The sequence below is a fragment of the Oscarella lobularis genome, chromosome 3 (assembly GCF_947507565.1).
Source record: "Oscarella lobularis chromosome 3, ooOscLobu1.1, whole genome shotgun sequence".
Lineage (NCBI taxonomy): Eukaryota > Metazoa > Porifera > Homoscleromorpha > Homosclerophorida > Oscarellidae > Oscarella > Oscarella lobularis.
Window position 1 is genome coordinate 2,980,489 of NC_089177.1, and position 19,709 is coordinate 3,000,197.

The 19,709-nt window shown below is 47.5% G+C and overlaps 5 protein-coding genes across 6 annotated transcripts; 4 read left to right on the forward strand and 1 right to left on the reverse strand.

Annotated features, from left to right (window-relative positions):
- The first annotated feature begins 586 nt into the window (after positions 1-586).
- Positions 587-2,635, forward strand: LOC136184689 (mRNA cap guanine-N7 methyltransferase-like). The gene is made up of 10 exons (XM_065971613.1): positions 587-1,013; positions 1,077-1,120; positions 1,172-1,204; positions 1,257-1,506; positions 1,566-1,660; positions 1,718-1,908; positions 1,957-2,130; positions 2,183-2,324; positions 2,381-2,414; positions 2,465-2,635. The coding sequence occupies exons 1-10, from the start codon at positions 590-592 to the stop codon at positions 2,524-2,526; spliced, it is 1,449 nt and encodes a 482-aa protein (XP_065827685.1). The 5' UTR covers positions 587-589; the 3' UTR covers positions 2,527-2,635.
- On the reverse strand, positions 2,488-3,417 carry LOC136184706 (transmembrane protein 208-like). The gene is made up of 6 exons (XM_065971641.1): positions 3,400-3,417; positions 3,254-3,343; positions 3,140-3,199; positions 2,953-3,089; positions 2,816-2,900; positions 2,488-2,755 (listed from the first exon to the last, which is right to left on the reverse strand). Exons 1-6 carry the CDS (start codon positions 3,403-3,405, stop codon positions 2,600-2,602), a joined length of 534 nt encoding a protein of 177 aa, XP_065827713.1. The 5' UTR covers positions 3,406-3,417; the 3' UTR covers positions 2,488-2,599.
- Positions 3,418-3,449: 32 nt separating this feature from the next.
- Positions 3,450-6,290, forward strand: LOC136184696 (uncharacterized protein C20orf96-like). Of its 2 annotated transcripts, XM_065971629.1 has the most exons (16): positions 3,450-3,579; positions 3,633-3,798; positions 3,849-3,907; positions 3,962-4,016; positions 4,071-4,115; positions 4,165-4,264; positions 4,315-4,394; positions 4,449-4,526; positions 4,581-4,682; positions 4,732-4,797; positions 4,849-4,919; positions 4,973-5,041; positions 5,096-5,367; positions 5,417-5,505; positions 5,565-5,898; positions 5,954-6,289. In XM_065971629.1, the coding sequence occupies exons 1-13, from the start codon at positions 3,473-3,475 to the stop codon at positions 5,154-5,156; spliced, it is 1,059 nt and encodes a 352-aa protein (XP_065827701.1). In that variant the 5' UTR covers positions 3,450-3,472; the 3' UTR covers positions 5,157-5,367; positions 5,417-5,505; positions 5,565-5,898; positions 5,954-6,289. The 2 variants fall into 2 exon arrangements, with proteins under 2 accessions (XP_065827701.1, XP_065827699.1); XM_065971627.1 differs by having other exon boundaries at positions 5,417-5,898; positions 5,954-6,290.
- A 203-nt stretch (positions 6,291-6,493) lies between these two features.
- Positions 6,494-17,960, forward strand: LOC136184680 (reelin-like). The gene is made up of 38 exons (XM_065971605.1): positions 6,494-6,665; positions 6,976-7,051; positions 7,105-7,216; positions 7,272-7,417; positions 7,475-7,700; positions 7,766-7,941; positions 8,000-8,146; positions 8,207-8,343; positions 8,419-8,641; positions 8,701-8,847; positions 8,912-9,048; positions 9,104-9,317; positions 9,378-9,524; positions 9,584-9,714; positions 9,766-9,982; positions 10,034-10,177; positions 10,231-10,361; positions 10,421-10,755; positions 10,832-11,210; positions 11,269-11,452; positions 11,505-11,855; positions 11,922-12,218; positions 12,270-12,388; positions 12,444-12,613; positions 12,666-12,967; positions 13,014-13,205; positions 13,255-13,458; positions 13,509-13,660; positions 13,717-13,847; positions 13,903-14,114; positions 14,168-14,299; positions 14,349-14,455; positions 14,502-14,568; positions 14,623-14,786; positions 14,842-15,601; positions 15,653-16,030; positions 16,085-17,173; positions 17,230-17,960. Exons 1-38 carry the CDS (start codon positions 6,590-6,592, stop codon positions 17,813-17,815), a joined length of 8,898 nt encoding a protein of 2,965 aa, XP_065827677.1. The 5' UTR covers positions 6,494-6,589; the 3' UTR covers positions 17,816-17,960.
- A 61-nt stretch (positions 17,961-18,021) lies between these two features.
- On the forward strand, positions 18,022-19,640 carry LOC136185323 (HAUS augmin-like complex subunit 4). Its single transcript, XM_065972432.1, has 9 exons — positions 18,022-18,079; positions 18,130-18,269; positions 18,320-18,460; positions 18,511-18,669; positions 18,722-18,824; positions 18,874-19,013; positions 19,074-19,204; positions 19,253-19,321; positions 19,372-19,640. The coding sequence occupies exons 1-9, from the start codon at positions 18,058-18,060 to the stop codon at positions 19,574-19,576; spliced, it is 1,110 nt and encodes a 369-aa protein (XP_065828504.1). The 5' UTR covers positions 18,022-18,057; the 3' UTR covers positions 19,577-19,640.
- Positions 19,641-19,709: the final 69 nt, after the last annotated feature.

Here is a 19,709-nt window from a genome sequence, read left to right on the forward strand (position 1 = left end):
ATGTTTTAGTTGTTGTTGTTTTTCGTCCTTTGCTGTTGTTCCCTGTCTCTCTGTTCTTCTCTTATACTGTTTTTCTCAATATATGAAATCCAACGAACCTTTTATGACTTTCCAGTGCCAATCGCGCGCCACGAGAAGAACTCGCGCGACGCTCATCCACTGCACCTTACAGCTTCAGCAAGGATTGGCAACCGACTGAGCACGTTTGATGTTGACATGACTGAGGCTTTCCCAACGCCGACGACCTCCAGGGTTCCGTCCGTTAGACTTCCCCCACCTAGCCAGAACTGAATCTGTGTGCTGCGTGCAGCGGTTTTATACCGAGCATGATGTAATATCTGATTCAAAGGCGAGACTAATTACTTTGCCTAGGCAACGGATCGCTGGTTGGTTGAGGAAAAATTCGCGCCAATTGTCCACGTACTCCGAACGTGGTTTAGGCGCTAAAAATGGCGGCTCCTCGTGGTTTGCTTGCGATCATGATCGACTGGAGAAGACTCGTTTCTCTGAATCTAGGTATCCGCTGTACACTGCTGTACACGCGGTACAGTACACGCGTGAATTCGCGCGCAGAGCGCACGCTACGAAAATGGATCCCTTGCCGCACGGCAAGCTCTATCACTCGTTCGTCGTACACAGCAGCGCCGATACGGACTACGTAAAGCGCAAACTGATTCCGCAACTCGAAGACGATCGCGGTCTGAAACTCTGCTTTTCGTGGCGCGACTACGAGGCAAAAGGAGACAAAGACGCGGCGCTATCGAATCTAAATCGTTGCCTCGCGGAGAGCTGCGTCGTTGCCCTGCTCGTCACGAACAACTACGCAGCGAGCGCGAGCTCGCAGGACGCTACGCGAATCGCACTCGAATTGATGGGTCGCGAAGCGATTATACGAATCGTTCTCGAAAAAGGCGTGAATACGCCGAATCTGAGTGGGCAGGGATTGGTCAAAATCGAGTTGTTTAATCCTGAAGTGAAAGCGAATTTTTTTGAAAATCTGAGCAAATTAATTAGTAGGTCAACAAATGCAGGGTGCGAGTGGGGGTGAGCGAGGATTTTTTTGTGTTTTGCACTAGAGAAGAAAATTAAGGATTTGTATCGCCCAATAGTGCAGCCTGATGTAAAGCTGGCATTATGATAAATGACTGTTTCCAATGGGTCTTCTCTTTAGGATGTTAATCCAGTAGTATTGTCAGACAATGATGTAAAGCCGGAGACATAGTATAGAAGCAGTTCTATATATTTGAGTTTCGTAGAAAGAGCCAGGGACTTCCTCCTCTGCTGTGGCAACGTGGTACAATAAGTTGCCCGAGCGTGGTATCGACTTTCGTCGAAAGAGCCCCATCTTTTATCTACGAAATTTCAACAATTGGGTGAAAAGTGTACTGATTAACGCGGTTCTCAATCGTCTTCCCTCCAATCCGTATGTCTTGGACTTGTGCTGCGGCAAGGGCGGCGATCTGTTGAAATGGAGAAAGGGACGAGTTGGCTATCTTGCAATGGCAGGTCAGAGCAGTGGAAAAAAGAATCATAAACAGACCTCAATCAAAGTCCTACTTCGCTAGATATTGCTAAGACGTCAGTTGAACAGGCTGAAGCCCGAATGGAAAGCAAAGGCGTTAGAATACCATCTCAGTTTATTGTGGCCGATTGCAGTAGAGTGAGAGATAGCAACGGCTCTACCTAATCAATGCCGTATCTTTATTTTTTTGTACAGACGAGGCTAGCCGATTTGTATGAAGACGCGACTGTGCGAGAGCAAGGATTTCACTTGAGCAGTTGCCAATTCTCCTTCCACTACGGTTTCGAGAGCGAAGAGCAGGCCTTGATGATGATACGCAACGCGTGCGAAAGAGTGCGACCGGGCGGCTACTTCATAGGCACGATTCCAAACGCTCAGGAAATAGTGTAAGAAGAGAAGCGTACAGCGGTTTGTTTGTGTGAAATTTTCAGTAGGTATCGTCTTCGAAAATCTAAGGATTTGAAATTTGGGAATGATCTGTATCACATTAGTGCCGATTCGGAGTTGAATTTGGATGAGGTGCCCCTGTTCGGTGCCAAGTATCACTTTCATTTGGAGGAAGTCGTCGACGTGCCCGAGTACCTCATCTATTTTCCTCTATTGGAAAAGTGAGTACAGCTACGCGGTTTAGCACGGTGAGCCGCGACGTATTCCTTTTAGAATACTCAAAGAGGAATACGGGATGAACTGCGTTCTCGAGACGCCCTTTCACGACTTTTTTGAAACGCACATGAAATCGAATCTTCGCCTGCTCCATTCAATGGAAGCGCTAGAAACGAGAGACGAAGGCCGCAATACTTTTGTAAGCTAAGACTTGGGCAGCATAGATATTGCAGTATGAGTGAGTGTTTTTGACAGGGCACAATCAGTGAGGACCAATGGGAAGCTATAGGTACGTTACAAGAGAAAGTGAAAGCTGTTTGTGAGCCAGAGCCTTTTTAGGTCTCTACATAGTGTTTGCCTTTCATAAGCCTTTAGAGGTGCGGGAGAAAACGATTGATTGATTAATTAATTTAAACAGCTGCTACGCAAAAGGTGAATGAATGTTTTCATTCATTCACATTCAACTACAAATTCTTATTTGTATACGATTCTCCCTTGTTGTTGCCTTCGTTCTCGTCTTGCCATTTTCTTTGCTGCTTTTGAGTCAGGTTCATCGAGCGGCTGGGAACCGGCCGTCAACCACGGCTGAATCAGAGGCGTCCACAGCGAATACACAATATAGACAGGGACCTTGGGAGAGATAACGAATCAATGGTTCACATCAAAAGCAGCGGTACTCAAATCACTCACAAGAAATATGAGCAGCCAGAAGACGTCTGATATGATGGTGAGACCCTGTATGCCAGTAGCAAAGATGACAATGTCCTTGCAGTATCTAATGGAATGGGTGCAGTATACGCATGAACTGAACTCTTCCTTTTTTTTACTCTGGTAATCCTCCTCCCATGTTGAGATCCATGCCAGCTTGAATCAGAACCCCGGCTTCGGAATACGTTGATCTCGAGATGGCTTGCAGCAGATAGTTACCGCCTCCGTGGGCAACGATAAAACCCGCCAAGCCAAACTGATGAAAAAATATGACGGTGTACATATTCTGTATTAGCTAGTGCTAACCCAATGGAAAAGGGAGAAAGAGTCGTACATCAGTAGCATTCGAATGAGAACGTAAACAGCCTGTGCCCGAGAGCAGAGTAGACACTTGTGTCACTACGAATTCTTTTTGATTACGTTCGCTGCCATGCTTATCCTGAAGTAGAAGCTCAGAGTTTGCTTATTTGCTTCTACTATTTCTTTCTTTCCCTTGGTCGGCTTTTTAGACTGAAGAAAGTCTCGGTCTCGTCATAAAAGAGGGTCTAATTTGCCTCTGCTCTTACAGGCATGTTTTGGTTAATCCGGGCCACTCGTCGAGCGTGCGTTTAGACTTTTCGGTTGTCAAGGAGGACGAGTATGGCTGTATCCTGGAACGAAGGCGTACCGAGTCGAGATCTCACCGTCTCTTATGACGACTATAGTCAATGGGAAAGGAGGCGTTCTCCGCGAGCTCTCGCGTCGAAGTAAACCGCTACGTTCTGACTTTGTCACCATAAAGTCTAGTTTCTTACATTAGGGGAGCCAGAAAAATCGCTTCTAGCTCTTCCTTTCCACATCCCGGAACGTTTCAGAATCCCAGACCCGGTGGAAACGACGACTCAAGCAGAAAGGCTCGATTTCATCGGTCGAAAGCGGATGATCATCAACCAGACGGCGCAGCTGCTCAGATAAAACTATTGAGAGTAAAACGATGGCGACATTGTAGCCTGTAGAACTGACGAAAAAACCATAGTTTCAAATCAGAAGCAGAAAGAAAACAATAGCTCAATATTGTCTTCATTCGGAAGAACTGTTAGTTATTAGTTTTAATAGGCAGTGCGATGAAAGGAAGTGCGTTTCGTTTAGCGTGAAATTGAACGTTGCTTTGAGACACGAGATTGAAACTTTGGAAAAAGATGTGGTGAGAGAGATGCGTTATTGAGTTTGTTCCTTGTAGGGAGAGTATTGTACTTAGCATTCTGATATTGATGGTTTGTTGGAAAAATACGGAAAATTTCGGGTAAGTGACGAGAGAAACTTGAGTGACTGCAGCGAAATCGGATTGTTAGAGTGCTATATCTGGCGTGGAAAGGAAGTTTGCGGAAGACCTGAGGTTGGCTAAAGAGAGGTATAGCCAAGTATCAGAAGAAACTTCAAAGGAGCTGAAGCGTCAGTGACTACATTGCACACAACAGCTAATTTCGACGTTTCTCCGTTAGGCATTGAAGATAAATTGACCAAGCTGCAAGAAAGACTGAGCACAAAAACAAACGAGTTGACGTTTCTTAGGAAATATAAAGTATGTTCAAGCGGACTAATTGTCTTCATATCACAGAATTGTCTATCTGATCAGGATAAAGTTTTTCCGGTACGAGCGAGACGAATAGCAGAGCTAAGACATCAGATTGATGCACTTAACGTTTCAAATGAGGTACTTTTGCCTGCTCTTTTATTGAGTGCATAATAAGAGATGCTCTGCTTTTAGTCTGTAATTGCTGATCTCAAGCTGATAATTGAGAAAGAACGTAGGAGGTGCACAGAGGAACAGAAAATGACCGAGATTAACACCGAAAAAGATGCTGCAAACGTAGCTAAGGATTTCAAATATGATTGCCTGTGTATTTGTTCTGGTATAGAGCGCTTTGGATGCAATGGATCCTAGTGTTACCGAACAAGCTATGGTTAACAATACCATGAAAAAAGTGAGTTCTAGTTCGTTCCGTTTTGGCGAAATAGCATTTGGGCCGTTTTAGGAAATTGAAATGCATAGAAGGGAAGTGTTTGGCCTGAGAGATGATATCAGGACAATAGAAGAGAACATAGGGTCAGAGCTACATGTAACATATCATTTTGATAGATCAATGTGCGTTGGTGCAGAATTCTAGAGGCGGAAATTCGTGACCTAGACATGGCTGTCCATCCTGCAAGGCAACAACGCAAAACTATGTAAGCATTGGTGAACTGGCTTGATTGTGTGCCAGGTGTTTTCTTCTGCTTTAGCTGTCTTCCCGAAATGGAAATCAAACTTGATATACCAGAGCAAGAATGGCTGCCAGTTTAGAGACAAAACGTCATTTTATTACGTTAATTATATATTTGACATAAATTTTTATACGGAAGCCTTTTAGAAGAATTTCTTAACTGTTAATTAGGAGACGACTCAGGAGAAGTCACAAGAGTTCCAAGACAATGTAGCGTCGGTACTGTAGCAACAGGGATATCGGAGCAATACCGTGAGCTTTTACGCACCACCGTAACTCTCGCTACGCGTGGTGAGTCTGTGCAGCATAGTCTATTGCTACCTAGAGTATCTGTCATTAGAAAGCATTCGTCTCGTATTGGCCAAGGCAGCTCAATTGTCTGGTGTTATTGAAGCAGAAGTAAAGAAAATCAATGAAGAACGAGCAAAAGTAAGACGACAGCAGATTGTTGAAGAGGAGAAGTTTTGGGAATACTACAAGGTACATAGGGCACATCTCTGGGCACACTAGGCTGCAGAAGTTATTTGAGAAAGGAAAACTGTTTCTTTCCTGCATCCAATATGGTATTTTTAGAAAAAACGCGCCGACAGATCAAAGATGAAATCCGCTAAAACGTATTTGAACAAATACCTAATGGTCGCTAAATAAGGCAAGTGTGCTCGGTAACGCCTGCTTGGTGTCGATTTCTCTGTTTCTTTTCACTGACGGACTGCGTGATTATGTTTACGAACAAAGCAAAGGCTGAATGACAAAAAAGGTTCAGGTTGCACGTCAACTATTTGAATTCATATTTGGTTAAGTGCGGCAAGACTCTTTTAACAAGTACAGAGATCAGAAGCGTTGTTGTTGATACGTACTAGCTTACTGTATCCAACAGAAAAATTTGCGATGCTTGGGTGCTTCATGCTGCTGAAAGCATTGCCTCAGAAGGAGCAGTTTAGAAAAGTTGGTTTGCCACATTTGTGACTAATGCTGTTGTCTCTGGCACTGAAAGGTATACCTTGTTGTTACGTAGTCATTGAATAGCTAAACGTCTACCGTCTGAGCGACACAGCTTCTTTAAACAAGCTGTGCGCACCGCCTAGACTTCGTCTCTTGCTCGAAACGTCCAGCTGGGTGCAGCTGAGTCCATTGACGTATTCTGCTGGCGTGGCAGGATGTGTGCTTTTTCCGTCATTCCGATGACGCATCGTGGTGGGAAGGCGAGATTCAGACATCGCAAAGTACCGAGTTAGTCTTGGGCCAAACTTGTCTGAATCTCGCGAATTAGGCCATCTCCACCGTTGCGGTCATCTTTCCTATCACGATGCGTCATCGCAGAATGACGGAAAAGTGCACACATCCTGCCACGAATCCGTAGAAATGTGTGATACGGCTCCATGATTGGCTGTTAAACCCGTCAGCTAGGTCCGGCACTGGACTCCGGCGGATCTAGCTGGCTCGCGCAATCCTTCATCTAAGCGGAAGACAGCTTTGGGGTTAAATTGCGCTTCAGCGCGGAGGAAAAAGTGCAATGAATGTGCTCTTCGCAAGCCTTTGGACGCTTCTACTGACGCAGGAGTTGCTCTATCGTCACGTAGACGCTTCGAGTATGTATATGTATGTAACCTTTTATGCACTGTTAATTCCCGCCTGGTAAAAAGCGCACGATCGACTTCGACCTCTAGTGGAGTCCGATCGCATAGGCAGGCCGGGGTATAAGGGGCAGCTATGGGACTGCGTGACCCACGTTTTCGTGATCGTTTCCTCTCACGCTGTGGAGCCACACCGAGCCTTGCTCTGCGTTTTGGCTGCGCAGTACGCCTCTCGCGAGTAAAATTCTCTGCTAACGCTTGGAGTTCCACGGGGTCACGGATTTTTCTCGGGCGAATAAACCATTCACGATTTTTTTGTCTGCAGATTGCGCCAAGCAGGGAATTCTCTTCATTGACGATTTTGATGCAACGCCGGGAAGTTTCCCAGACTCAAGAAAATGGTTTATTGATTAATTTTGTTGACAAAGTTTCGAATGAATCGGGTTCAATTTAGGACGTTGACAACGGGCAACGGAGTTCTTGTTCAGGCAACATGCTCCAACAAAGGAACCCTATCGGGAAAATCGGCCATCTTTGGAACTACGGCAGATGCGTCACGAATGCTGGTAATGGAGATTTCGAAGAGAGCGCGTAGGGAAAATTAATTGTTTTTTCTCTTAGACTACGCACTCGCTGACAGCAACAGCGGCCAATGCGATTCAATTTGACACGATTACTTGTCCGTATCCCGGAACGACGGGCGATGTTCAGGCTCAGATTGAATATTCACTCAATAACGACTCCTTTACCGTGGCAAAAAACATAACGTAAAGGAGAGAATGTAGTAAGTACAAATATGTGAAGATTTTTTATTCGTTGGCCAGGGTGACGTCGACTGCTCTTCACGTTGTTTATCAAATACCCCAGTCCCTTCAAACAAGCAAAGTGCGATTTCGAATTAGTCAAGACTCGGCGTTCAGCGGGCTGGGCAGTCAAGTGTGGACCGTTGACAATTTCGTCATAAACGAAAAGCCGCCTCAGTACATTCAAGAGACTTTCGATCCATTGCACGACTGCAATTGGCTTTCTCGTCCTGGATCATTGACAGGGGTGAGATTGGTCACGATTTAGTTAGATTCAACGGGAGTTTTGGATTCATTACCGGTATTATATAGGTCTTTGGTCGAAACGACAGCGGCAACGCTCTCGTTTTCAACCAGACGACTTCTCCGACGTCGATTGGCCGATTTGCCAACACCGTTCCTCTTAATCTTTCGACGACGTCTGTAGCTGAAGTCGAAGCAGAAGTAACGCTACTGACGTCAAATTTTGACGACTCGCAGGCCATCGGGTGAGAGTAGATTTAATCTACCCTGCTCTGAAACGACGCATGACGCTAAACATTTCAGTTCGTCAAGTACGGTATGGGCGAACATAACGGGAGGCAACATCACCACTTCGCCATCCTGCAAAGCCTACGGACAATACCAGGCTTATTTCGCCAGCTTAGGAACTCGACAGATTACGACAAAACAATTTGACTTCACTCAAGCTGAGTACGCTCTGGCTTCCCATCCTCGGCGAATCCGTCGTGTAATTTAATTTCTTCTTTGCAGTATGGTGAGCTTTTGGATTTCGTTCGGCAACACTAGCAATGGCTGCGACGCTTCCGATTCGGGCGAAGACGTCGTCGTTGAGTATGCGCCGTCGGGAAACAGTTCGTTTCAGTCCTTTTATACTGTCAGTTACAATAGTGAGTTGAAGCACGGACCCTAGAAATAGTTGAAGCGAGCGACGTCTTTATTGATTGAATTATGGATGTTTTTAGCGACTGTGCCGTCGTTGGTGACCGTTGCATTGCCGTCGGGTGCGAAGACATCAAAGACGGCGCTGCGATGGCGTCAGCTCTCGAATTCGGGAGTGAACTTGGACACGTGGACGTTGAATAATGTGAGGGTGAACGGCACCAATTCGGTGTCGGTTCCCAATTCGGGAGTCACGCCCAGCGGAAACCTCTTTTCAGCAAATTTCGACACAAATCGATTTATCGGGTGAGTGTGAAGCTTTGCAATAGTCATTGATTTAGACTAGAAATTGGTGTTTGTTTCAGTTCTTCGTCGTCTCTCTGGCAATCAATTCAAGGTGGATCAATCACGTCTCTTGCCGACTGCAGAGCGTACGGAACCTATCAAGCCTTCTTCAATCAAGCCGGTACGCGTGCTCTTACGACAAAGCGCATTGATCTGAGCCGGGCCACGTAAGAATGTCGTCGTATATACTCCGAGTCCCTCATTCGATTGACCTTCGTTTTCTATTTCTAGCACGCTGTCGTTTTATATCATTATTGGAAGTGGCTACAACGGATGCGAACAGGCAGATTCGGGAGAGCATATCATTGTCGAATATGCCCCGTCGGGAAGCTTTTTCTACAGAAATCTGCGCACTATCATCGCTGGCTGTTCGTCTTTCATATTGCATCCTTCACATTACTATCCGGTCATTATTATTTTTAGCGTATTCATCAGCTGGTCAGGTGACGATTTCACTGCCATCCGGAGCGAAAACCGCCAGCACGATGATCCGATGGCGACAGGATCAGCACAGTGGAAGCAGTACGGACGAGTGGTCATTGAATCAAATTGTCATCTCCAGCAATAATCTGGCGGGTCCTACACCCATAAATCAGCTTAACTTTCCTCGAGATTTTTCGTCGTCGACGACGTTTGGGTGAGGGGAACTGCAGTCCGTACGCTGAACGAGAGAAACGGTCAATTTTCTTTTTTCTAGTGGCGCATCTGTGTGGGCCAGTATAGCGGGAGGAACGATCACGACCGCTGCCGATTGCAGGGCGTACGGATCGTCGTATCAGGCGTTTTTCAGGTACAGCGGAGTGCGTTACATCACGACGGCGTCGTTGGATTTGCGCTACGTCACGTGAGGATCAAATTTCAAGAGAAATACCTTTTTAAAACTGTTTTTGTCTCTAATCACAGATCGATTACGTTTTGGTTTGTTCTCGGTGGCAGCGGCTGTGAATTAGCAAACAGTGGCGAGAGCGTCGTGATGGAATATAAACTTTCAGGAAGTTGGTCGTTTACCACATTTTACACTCTCAATTACAACGGTACGAGCAGCACGAACTTCTCCAGTCAAATGCTCTAATTCATCACCTTAGCTTACACGTCGCCGGCGCTTGTTCAAGTTCCGTTGCCTTCTGCTGCGAGAACGAACTCAACGGCAATTCGCTGGCGGCAGCTTTCTCACAGCGGAACAAACAGAGACGAATGGTCGCTAAACTACATCATCTTCTCTCTCTCTCAATCGCCTTCAAACTTTGTGCCGGCTCCGGCTGTATCATTCCCGGCAGACTTTGTCGGCGGGCAAATGTTTGGGTAAGGCAGAAGCGAAGGCGAATTGGAACGATTTGATGTTCTTCGTTTCAGGGGACAGAGCAAGTGGAAATCAATCACAGGGGGAACGATCACAAATTATGCGGATTGCAAAGCGTATGGAACGTACCAAGCATTTTTTACTTCATCCGGCAGCCGAAATATTGAGACTGCTCGGTTGGACTTGCGAGCTGCGCTGTAAGTGTCGACCACCTTCTGGAGCCAGCATGTATATTTACTTCTCTCGTCAGGACGCTCACATTTTACATTGTTATTGGAGGCAGTGGCTGTGAATCAGCCGACGGGGGCGAAGATGTTGTTGTTGAGTATTCTCCGTTGGGCAGTACGGTCTTTACGTTGTTGCAAACGCTTGCCTACAACGGTGAGTACTGAACAGAAAAGTTTTGAAGATCTCTCTAAATGTTTCCTTGATTTTAACAGGGTATCAAGCAGCCAAATCCGTAAGCGTCGCACTGCCTATTGCCGCTAGAACAACGAGCACGGCTATTCGCTGGCGACAGCTAGATAACAGCGGCAGGGGATTTGACGAATGGTCGTTGAACCACATCGGATTTGTCGGGAATAATAGTCGTCTTATTGGAGTCGAGCGAGATTTTGTCATTCAATTTGACTTGTACATGGGAGGCTTTCCGTACGTGCAATCGTCGTCCAGCTACGACGTTCGGGTTGAATACTCAAACGACTACGGCTTATCATGGAATCCGGTGCTGGCACCTTGCTACCCGAGCACGTCGTCTTTCTGCAGCGGAACACTTGTAAGCCACCACGCATCAGTTTGAAAAGTTTTTGACCCAACTGTGCGTATATATGTATGCTTCTGTTTCTTCATAGGGTTCAAGTTCGTATCAGTCTGTTCTCTTTACCAGCTGGAAGCGCATGCAAATATTGATACCCAGTAGCATTAAGACGAGTCAAACGGAATTGCGATGGAGGCAGGCAAGCGTGACGGCGAATACCGACTGGAGCATCGATAACGTTTACGTTGGCCTTCGCTGTCCGAAAAATTGTCACGGACACGGTAGGTGTACGGAGAGTCGGAATCAGACTGTTGTTTGCGGTGGAACGGCCGACGGCGAGTCGTGCGTTTTTCCGTTCAGTCGAAACGGTACGGCGTATAATGCGTGCACGGGCGACTATCGCGAAGGCGAGCTGTGGTGCTCGACGACGGCGAATTATGACCAAGACGGAAAATGGGGATACTGCGTCTGCGGTCAGTTGAGATTTCGGAGGCGCGAGAGTGCGACTGACTACTTTATTTATTTATTTAGGTACTTGTGTCTGCGATTCGGGCTATTCTGGAAAAGCGTGCCAGACTCCCTCCACGCCGACGCCAGCGTATTTCAGGGAAATGTTCGAGGACGATTTGTCAAGTTCGAAGTGGGCGTGGGTTGGAGGTCTAACGATTGGGACGACGTGCGGCGTCGTTTCGTCGGGCAGAGCTGGAATATTCAAGTAAGAGCAGCCGCTGGAGAGAAATGTGTGTTCACATGTCTTTCATGTATAGTATCGGCCGTTCACGCATTTTGGAGACGGTCGACTTGGATTTGACCTCAGCGACGACGCTCGAGTTCACTTTCCAATACTGCGGATTTTTCAGCAGCAGTCAAGAACGCTTCGTCGTTCAGTATTCGCTTGACGGCGGCGCCTTATGGACGCTCATGCAGACCATCACTTTGACTTATCGTCAGACTTATTACTATACAATACCCAGTGCAGCAAAAACGAGTTCAACTCGCATTCGCTGGTATCAAGCGACCGCTAGTGGAACGGGTCAAGACGTGTGGTCAATTGACGATGTATACATTGATTCGGTTTTCAGCAGCTTCCCGTTTTTTGACTCGTTTGAGCCGATAAGGTAAAAGTTGTCACTGGATTGGGGGAAACGGTGTTCATGTGCGTGCTTTGTTTCTTCTTTTGACAGCAATAGCAATGATCTGTGGAAGTTCCATCCCAATTCGAAAGTAGAGTCGTTCTGCTCTTCGCCGACGAAATCGCTTCATTTTCCGCCGCCTTCTTCCGCTTCTCGTTTCTTGTCGACGTCGAGCGTTGTCCTATCTTCGTCGTCGTTTATCCAGTTTGACATCGTCGTCGACTGCGGAAAGGAAAAGTCGCCTTCGTCAGCGGCAATGGTCACTCTCCAATATTCGACAAACAGGGGAAATTATTGGGTAATCTTGGACAACGGTTGTCATCCCAGTCAATTCAACTGTACCTACAGGTAACATCATAGTCGTAATGTCTTTTATTTGGCATTTCTATTCTTGTGTAGGCGAGATTCCTTCTATCGTTCGGGCTTGAGAAGCAAATGGAATCGGGTCACTCTACCGTTCAAGAATACACAATTGATCCCATCGCAGTCGGTCCAACTGCGCTGGGCTGCGTCATATAGTACGCCGTGAAGAGGACTATTCTTGATTTTCCTTATAATTTCATACTCTTCTAGGTTCGTACTCGTACGATTGGGCAATTGACAACGTCTACATCGGCGAAGGTTGTCCGAATCTGTGCAACGGACATGGTCACTGCGATTCCAACGCCAAGTGCGTTTGCGATAGCGGATACAGTGGACCTCAATGCAACGTCATTTCGACGTCAAGACCGACAGAAATCAAAGTGAGTCGCTCAAACAAAACATTCCTCAGAGCTACAGTAAATCGTATCGCAGGAACGATTTGATGCTGACCCCGCTCCTGGCACTTTCCTTACCGTCCAAGGCGGCAGCGTTTCAAAAGATTGCGGCGTGCTGTCGTCAGACAACGCACTTGTGTTCAACCAGCTCGGCGAGCGAGAGCTGGTGACGGTGGACATGAACGCGACCAACGTCAAGTTTATTCAGTTTACCTACATCCAAGGACTGTCATTTTCATTTTCAAGCTCCTGTCGGGCATCCTATTCCTACTCCCAAGTCATGGCAGTTCAGTACTCACTCGACGGAGGTGTATCATGGACGAATCTCAAAGCGATGACGTAAGAAATTCAAATCATAAGGATCACGCAATGAGTCTCGTTTCAGGAATTTTTATCAATATCATCGGACGGCAACGGTCATGAATGTTCCTGTTCCTGCAGCTGCTCGGACTTTGTCGACTCGCTTCCGCTTCTTCCAATATGGTTTTTTCTCTACGATTGGCGTTTCGGCGTGGGCCATCGACGATTTATACATTAGCGGATTCACTGCCGGAAACGAAACGGAGTTTGTTGAAGAGTGAGTTTGCGCAAGCGTGTTGTTCTTTTCTTTGATTTTTTCTCTCCAGCTTTGAGCCTTTGACGGAAGACAAATGGCTCTTCACTACCGGCGGTCAAGCTGCGGCTGGAAAATGCGGCCGGAACGGTGGGCAAACACTCTACTTTAGCGGAGCGTCTTCTGTTCAGGAAAACGCCGTGACGAAAGTCCAATCGGTGTCCGTGTTGCCGTACATTCAAATCAACGAGTCTCTAGACTCGTCTGTTCCTAGCAGGTAGGAATGAACTAGTCAGGAAAATCAGACCTCACCCGTCATCGATTTAGCTGGACTGTCAAAGGAGGTGCTTTGTCGACTCGATGCGGTACCGTCAATACAGGCTCAGCTCTTGTTTTTGATCAACGCGGCAAGCGCGAGCTCATTACAAACGACGTAGACACCACCGTTTCAAATCGACTTACATTCTATCTTCTAATTGGTATCCTACAGAACCTTCAAAGGGCTCACACTCACTTTATTTTTTGTTTTGGTAAGGCGGTAATCCCTTGAAGAATCAATTCTGTGACAATGCTGAACAATACGACGAAAGCGTGTTTTTGAGTTACTCTACGGATGGCGGCGTCAGTTGGACGAGCTGGGTAGTTTACCAGTTTGATCAGTATAAGGTATTGCAGTGTGAAAACCGGTTTTCTTGTTTCAATTTTCTTTTGTCTGTAAAAGGATCCTCAATTTGTATCGGAAGTCGTTCCATCTGCGGCTCAGTCTCCAGCGACTCGTTTCCGCTGGATGCAACAGAGCAACGACGGCGCTAGCACAGATGTTTGGTCCATCGATTCGATCACATTTCTTCAACAGATAGATCACGCTGAGTACGTCGCTCAATTTGACATTAATGTCGGCTGCGGACAGTACGCGTCAAGCCAAAGCGGAAGGTTAATAGAAAAGATAATTGCGCTTGTCAATTGGCTACAGTGTCTTGCATTAGTGTCTCTTTTGATTTCGTGGCACTAGACGGATCTTCGTCGACGTGGCGTTCTGTACTAGAGGACTGCGTGCCGGGATCCTGCTTTAACATCAGCTACTTTCAGAAAGCGTCCGTCTACTACAGCACTGGAGGGTACTAAGACTGATTTCGAATCGTGGCTTAAATATTATTTATTACAAAGGTGGCAGCGAGTCACAATTGCGTTGCCATCGGAGGCCGTCACATCGGCCACCCAGTTCCGATGGCATCGATCAGAGTCTGGGCTGGGACCGTGGGCGATAGACAACGGTACGATTTTCCTGCGTTGTAGTTCATACTTATTCTTTCTCCGTAGTCTTTATTGGCCATTCTTGTCCTATGAGATGTAGCGGTCGTGGAAAGTGTATGCCTGGAAGTTGCCTGTAAGCATTGACATATTTTTGATTAGTAAGTTTATTAGATTGCTCAACTCTTAGATGCGATCCCGACTTTACTGGTGCCCAATGCGAGACACCGATAGAAAACTACGTGACAGAACTTAAGGACTCATTCTCCACCAGTCTTCCTCTTGACTCAAAGAAGTGGCTTCTCTCTCAAGGGGTAACCGGTACCCAACCGGTACGATGCGGCTCAGTCGGACGTAAGGAAAATGATACGTCTCTTGTCTATACACATCTATCTATTTTCTTTTTTAGTTGCTGGTCCTACAGCACTACTTTTCTCTCAAGTCGGTCCTCGTCAATTGATCTCCATCGATCTCGATACGACGTCCGTAGAGCGAGTTGAATTTGAAATTCGCATTGGCACCTATTCGTCGAGGGATTCGTCGTGCAATCGCGTCGACTCCGTCGACGAAGGCGTTCTTGTTCATCACTCCAACGACGGCGGACTCACGTGGCAACTGCTCAAAAACTTGGCATACAACGGATATACGATCCCGGCTCACATTGTCATCGAATTGCCGACAGGCGCTCAATCAAAAGCGACGCGATTCCGCTGGTGGCAGCCTCGCAACCAAGGCCTCAACAGAGACGAATGGGTCTTGGGAAATGTCTTCATCGGTGGACAGTCAACGCCGAGCGTTATACTGGAAGAAGCCTTTGATCCCATTGACGACGGCAATTGGTTGTTTTACCCGAACGGCGTCGTTCGATCGTACTGTCAGAGTGGCGATGGAGATGCGCTCGTCTTTTCCGGCAACGTCGGACTGCGATACGTGACGACGCGCGATCTCCGCGTCTTTGCCGATGCCTACGTCATTTTCAATTTGAACATTGGCTGCGGTTCCAACTTCTTCTCCGATCGGTACAACGTTCAATTGCAGTACTCGCTCAATCACGGCGCGACGTGGACGACGATATCATCAGCCTTGACGGACCAGTCGTCTTTCAGGGCTGGTCTCTATCGCTATTGGAAGCGCGTCATCGTTTCTCTTCCCGACGCCACCGTCTCAAAGTAAGCAGCGATGCGCGAGAAAATCTCTTCGGCATGTTACTGTATTTCTAGTCAAACTCGCTTTCGCTGGTACCAGCCGTCTTATTCGAGCGATTTCACTTGGGCTATCGATAACGTGTATATCGGTGCCGCCTGTCCGAATTTGTGCAGTGGTCACGGCCAGTGTCGTAGCAATGCCACTCGTACGGGTTTGGTGTGCGATTGCGACGCCGGATTCGGTGGCGTAGATTGCCAACCGACGGCTCCGTTGGCCACGGAGCTGCTTGAATCGTTTGAAAACGAGGCGAGTTTGAAGAAGAATTGGGCTTCGTACGAGGGCGGTGCAATCGGCACGACTTGTGGCGTTCTTGCTAGCGGAAACAGCCTGTATTTCACGAGAGCTGGACATCGCGCCGCCGAAACGAAGGACATGGACCTTAGAACGGCAACGTGAGAAGAAAGAGTCATTAGTAAAATAAAGTGTGGAAATTTCTCTCCTCTTAGATTCCTTTCCTTCTTTGTTCGGATGGGATTGAGTAGCAGCGGTCAATGCAGCTATCCGTCTCAAACGTTGGAAAGCGTCGTTCTTCAGTATTCAACCAACGCCGGCGCTCAGTGGACAACCGGCTACATCGTCTCCTATGCGTCCTATCGCGGAAACGGTCGTCCTGGCCTAATAGTTTATGAAATTCCTGCAAGCGCTCAAACGGCAGCAACTCGATTCCGCTGGTGGCAGGCGTTTAATTCGGGTCAGAATAGAGACGGGTGGGCTATCGACAGCGTCTACATCGGCGGCAACCTGCCGTTCGCCCGATCGCTCTCGGAAACGTTCACGCCCAACATCACTAGCTCGCAGTGGACCGCGTATCTCAACGCCCGCGTCGGTTTGTATTGCGGTAGAACAAACGCGTTGATCTTTGACTCGAGTATCAGTGCGGGAGGCCTTCGCTACATCGCCTCTAAACCGCTCGACGTTACCGTCAACACTTCGTTCGTTCAATTCACTCTCGACGTCGGCTGCGGTCACGGTAACGCGTCCGAAACGGTGAATCTTCAGTACACGCCCGGAATTCCAAGTTCCGGAAGCATCTCGACGTTTCTTCGCGACGTCTGCAAGTACGGATCCGTTTGTCCAAACGGCTATGATCTCAAATCGTCGTACGACTCACCGACGTTTGGCACGTGGGGCCGAATAACCATTCCCCTGCCCGCTGCCGCCCAAACGCCGTACAGTGCTTTTAAGTGGGAGCAGCCGTCGTTTACGTCTGTGACGTCGTGGGCGCTCAGCGACGTCTACATCGGCGCCGAGTGTCCGGGGATGTGCTCCGGACACGGAACGTGCCGTCCGGGCGGAACGTGCGACTGCGATCCTGGGTTCAACGGACCTAAGTGCGTAGCGTCGCTCAATTCAATTCCCAATCGACTCGAAGACGACTTTGAGGGCGGTAAGTTTTCCAGCAGCGCATGGAGCGTAATTGCCGGCGGCAGTTTGTCAACCGCGTGTGGCACTATTGGAAGTGGGCAGTCAATGTATTTCAATTCAGCTGGTACTCGATTGGCAGCGACGAAAGATGTTAACGTGCCTGGTCCTTCGTAAGCGAAGAGGAATGTTCTTGTCAGCGGCGATTTGATTTCCTGTTTTCTTTTAGATATCTTCAATTTTCTATCGGAATTGGTAGCGGTGGTTGCAAAGCTGCCGACTCAAACGAAGACGTTCTTCTTCAGTATTCAACCGATGGCGGAATGACGTGGAATTTGCTTAGAGTCTTGGGATACAGCTCGTATCGCGTAGCGGAAACGGTAACGATCGATTTATCATCGGCGGCCCAGTCAAATGCGACGCGATTCCGATGGTGGCAGACGAGCCACAGTGGATCGGGATATGACAACTGGGCTATAGACGACGTTGTCATTGCTGCATATTCCATAGGAAAGACGGACACGACGACGGGCGACGGAAGCGCTATACCAATGTGGGCGTGGATCGTACTTGCCGTGGGTGTTGTTCTACTTATTGTTATTGTTGTTGCTGCCGTTATTATTGTCAAGAAACGAACGGGCAGTAAGCGCGCCGAGATAGGCGGCGCGACCCAGTTTGGCAATCCCGTGTACAGATCAGCTTCATTTGACAGAGCGGGATCCGAAGCCACTGCCAGTGGATTGGACCAGCCTATTGATGATAAAGACATTGACCCTTCGTCCTACGTCGCTGGGCCGGCGGACGAATCGTACTAGCAACCGGAGGCAGTGACGATCGACTTTATCATGATACGTGACGCTGTATGCTGTGCAACTTCATCGCTGAGTTGTTTTCTTGCGCGCTTTGTGTCAAACGTCTGTCTTCTAATACAGTATAGAACCTCTCTCTAATAATATCTTACGCGTCAGATTTACATGTATGGATGATGATGGTTACCATTCACGTGATCGCGTGACCGTCACGCACCACTAACGTAACTGTAGCCTAGCTGTTTGCTATGGCGGCTTCGTTCATAACGCGTGAGCCTCGTTTATGATAGGCAACGACTTCTTCTGACAACGGTGTTTAGTCAGCGACGCCTTGCCGATCCGCGTAACCGCGCGCGACGTCGAGAAATACCCCGTTCTTGTCAATTTACTCGAACGTCTCGCCCAAGACGTTCTAAGTCGCGACGGAATAACGATTGCTACTCAGAGGGAACTCGATGCAGTAAGAAATCGTTTTCGCTGTTCGAAGAGTGAATTCTCACTTCCCGCAAGGCAAACGTCGCCTTACAAGCGACAAGATACCGCTATCTCCAGCGAAAGGAAATCTTCAACGAACTCGAAGAGCTCCTAATCGATTACGAACTAAGTCAATCGTCGGCCGATTCTGGCGTGAAACTGGCCTCGAGTTCTGACGTAGGTCTTCGTATAAAGAAAAGCTGTTTATACCCGTTCCTTTTCCTTAGGTTTATGAAGTGCTGCAGGAGTCGTTGATCCTGGGCTCGGCTTTGCAGCATCTGAGTTTGCCAGCAACGGAGCATCCACGGAGTGCCGATGTCAGTCTGTTGGGACTGAAAGGCGATGTGCTGAGGTCACTGGATCCGAGAAGAGGAACACTGCAGCAGGTTGACATTTTACGAGTTTCCATAACCTTTATAAGGCTACTCTTTCTTTTAGCACTTGGAAGGGATTCAGCAGAGCGTGATCCCAGAATTGGAGTCTCGATTGAAAAATCGATGCAAGAAACTTGTACACGCTCACTTCTCGGAACGCGAAGGAGGTGAGTCTGTGCAGCATAATCTATTGCTACATAGAGTATCTGTCGTTAGAAAGCGATCGTCTCGTATTGGCCAAGGCAGCTCAGCTGTCTGGTGTTATTGAAGCAGAAGTAAAGAAAATCAATGAAGAACGAGCGAAAGTAAGACGGCAGCAGATTGTTGAAGAGGAGAAGTTTTGGGAATACTACAAGGTACAAAGGCACACTACAGACAGGCGCAGTTCGAATTCACTTTTTTACTTAATCGAATAGTCACTCTGTGAGAGTCTGAGTGTTGCCGGAGATGTGCTAACCGAACAAAGACTTAAGTCTCATCCGCAGGAAGTGAAAGCGACGAGCGATTGGCTTGCAGCTCGCTGCGACGCCATGTGCTTAAAGCTGAGGTAAAAGAAGCGAAAAGTTGCTAGAACCACTATTTCTCTTTGTTGTAGAGTTTTGAAGTGTCAAGTTCTTCGTGATATTTACACTCCAGAGGCCGTGTCCGCTCTGAAGCAGATTAGGTCAGGCGTGCTTTTTGCGTGTCTTTGCACCCATGATTTTCTGGTGGTAGAAAACAACTGCAGAATCTTCAGCTGCAGTGTGAAGTAGAGAAACAGCGTCTGACTCAGACGTTACACGGATACCGTTCTGTTGGTCCGGAATTCGAAAAGATCGTCGCAGAGTATAGTCGAGTGAATGAAGAAGTCGAAAACAAGAAGTGGGCTCTACAGGAACTAAACCACACGATGCAAGCGCGTCTAGATCATCAACAGTAATTACACCTCCTATTAGGCTACAGTAGTTATTTGAGAAAGGAAAAGCATTTCTTTTTTTTGCGTCCGTCCTAAATGGTGTTTTAGAAAAAATCATCAGCCTTCATCGCAAAACCGAGTTTTCCAAGGGGAACTT

Coding starts and splice junctions, on each gene's coding strand:
- LOC136184689 (XM_065971613.1), top strand. CDS start 590: ATGGATCCCTTGCCGCACGGCAAGCTCTATCACTCGTTCGTCGTACAC. Junction 1,121..1,171: donor GCCCAATAGTGCAGCCTGAT/GTAAAGCTGGCA, acceptor TCTTCTCTTTAG/GATGTTAATCCAGTAGTATT. Junction 1,507..1,565: donor TGGCTATCTTGCAATGGCAG/GTCAGAGCAGTG, acceptor CTACTTCGCTAG/ATATTGCTAAGACGTCAGTT.
- LOC136184706 (XM_065971641.1), bottom strand. Junction 2,901..2,952: donor ATGGGAGGAGGATTACCAGA/GTAAAAAAAAGG, acceptor CCATTCCATTAG/ATACTGCAAGGACATTGTCA. Junction 2,756..2,815: donor TCTGGCTGCTCATATTTCTT/GTGAGTGATTTG, acceptor ATCTCTCCCAAG/GTCCCTGTCTATATTGTGTA.
- LOC136184696 (XM_065971627.1), top strand. CDS start 3,473: ATGGCTGTATCCTGGAACGAAGGCGTACCGAGTCGAGATCTCACCGTC. Junction 3,799..3,848: donor CTCAGATAAAACTATTGAGA/GTAAAACGATGG, acceptor AAAAAACCATAG/TTTCAAATCAGAAGCAGAAA. Junction 5,042..5,095: donor AGGCAACAACGCAAAACTAT/GTAAGCATTGGT, acceptor CTTCTGCTTTAG/CTGTCTTCCCGAAATGGAAA.
- LOC136184680 (XM_065971605.1), top strand. CDS start 6,590: ATGAATGTGCTCTTCGCAAGCCTTTGGACGCTTCTACTGACGCAGGAG. Junction 10,178..10,230: donor TTGGACTTGCGAGCTGCGCT/GTAAGTGTCGAC, acceptor TTCTCTCGTCAG/GACGCTCACATTTTACATTG. Junction 16,031..16,084: donor ATGGACCTTAGAACGGCAAC/GTGAGAAGAAAG, acceptor CTCTCCTCTTAG/ATTCCTTTCCTTCTTTGTTC.
- LOC136185323 (XM_065972432.1), top strand. CDS start 18,058: ATGGCGGCTTCGTTCATAACGC. Junction 18,080..18,129: donor GGCGGCTTCGTTCATAACGC/GTGAGCCTCGTT, acceptor AACGGTGTTTAG/TCAGCGACGCCTTGCCGATC. Junction 19,205..19,252: donor GCCATGTGCTTAAAGCTGAG/GTAAAAGAAGCG, acceptor TCTTTGTTGTAG/AGTTTTGAAGTGTCAAGTTC.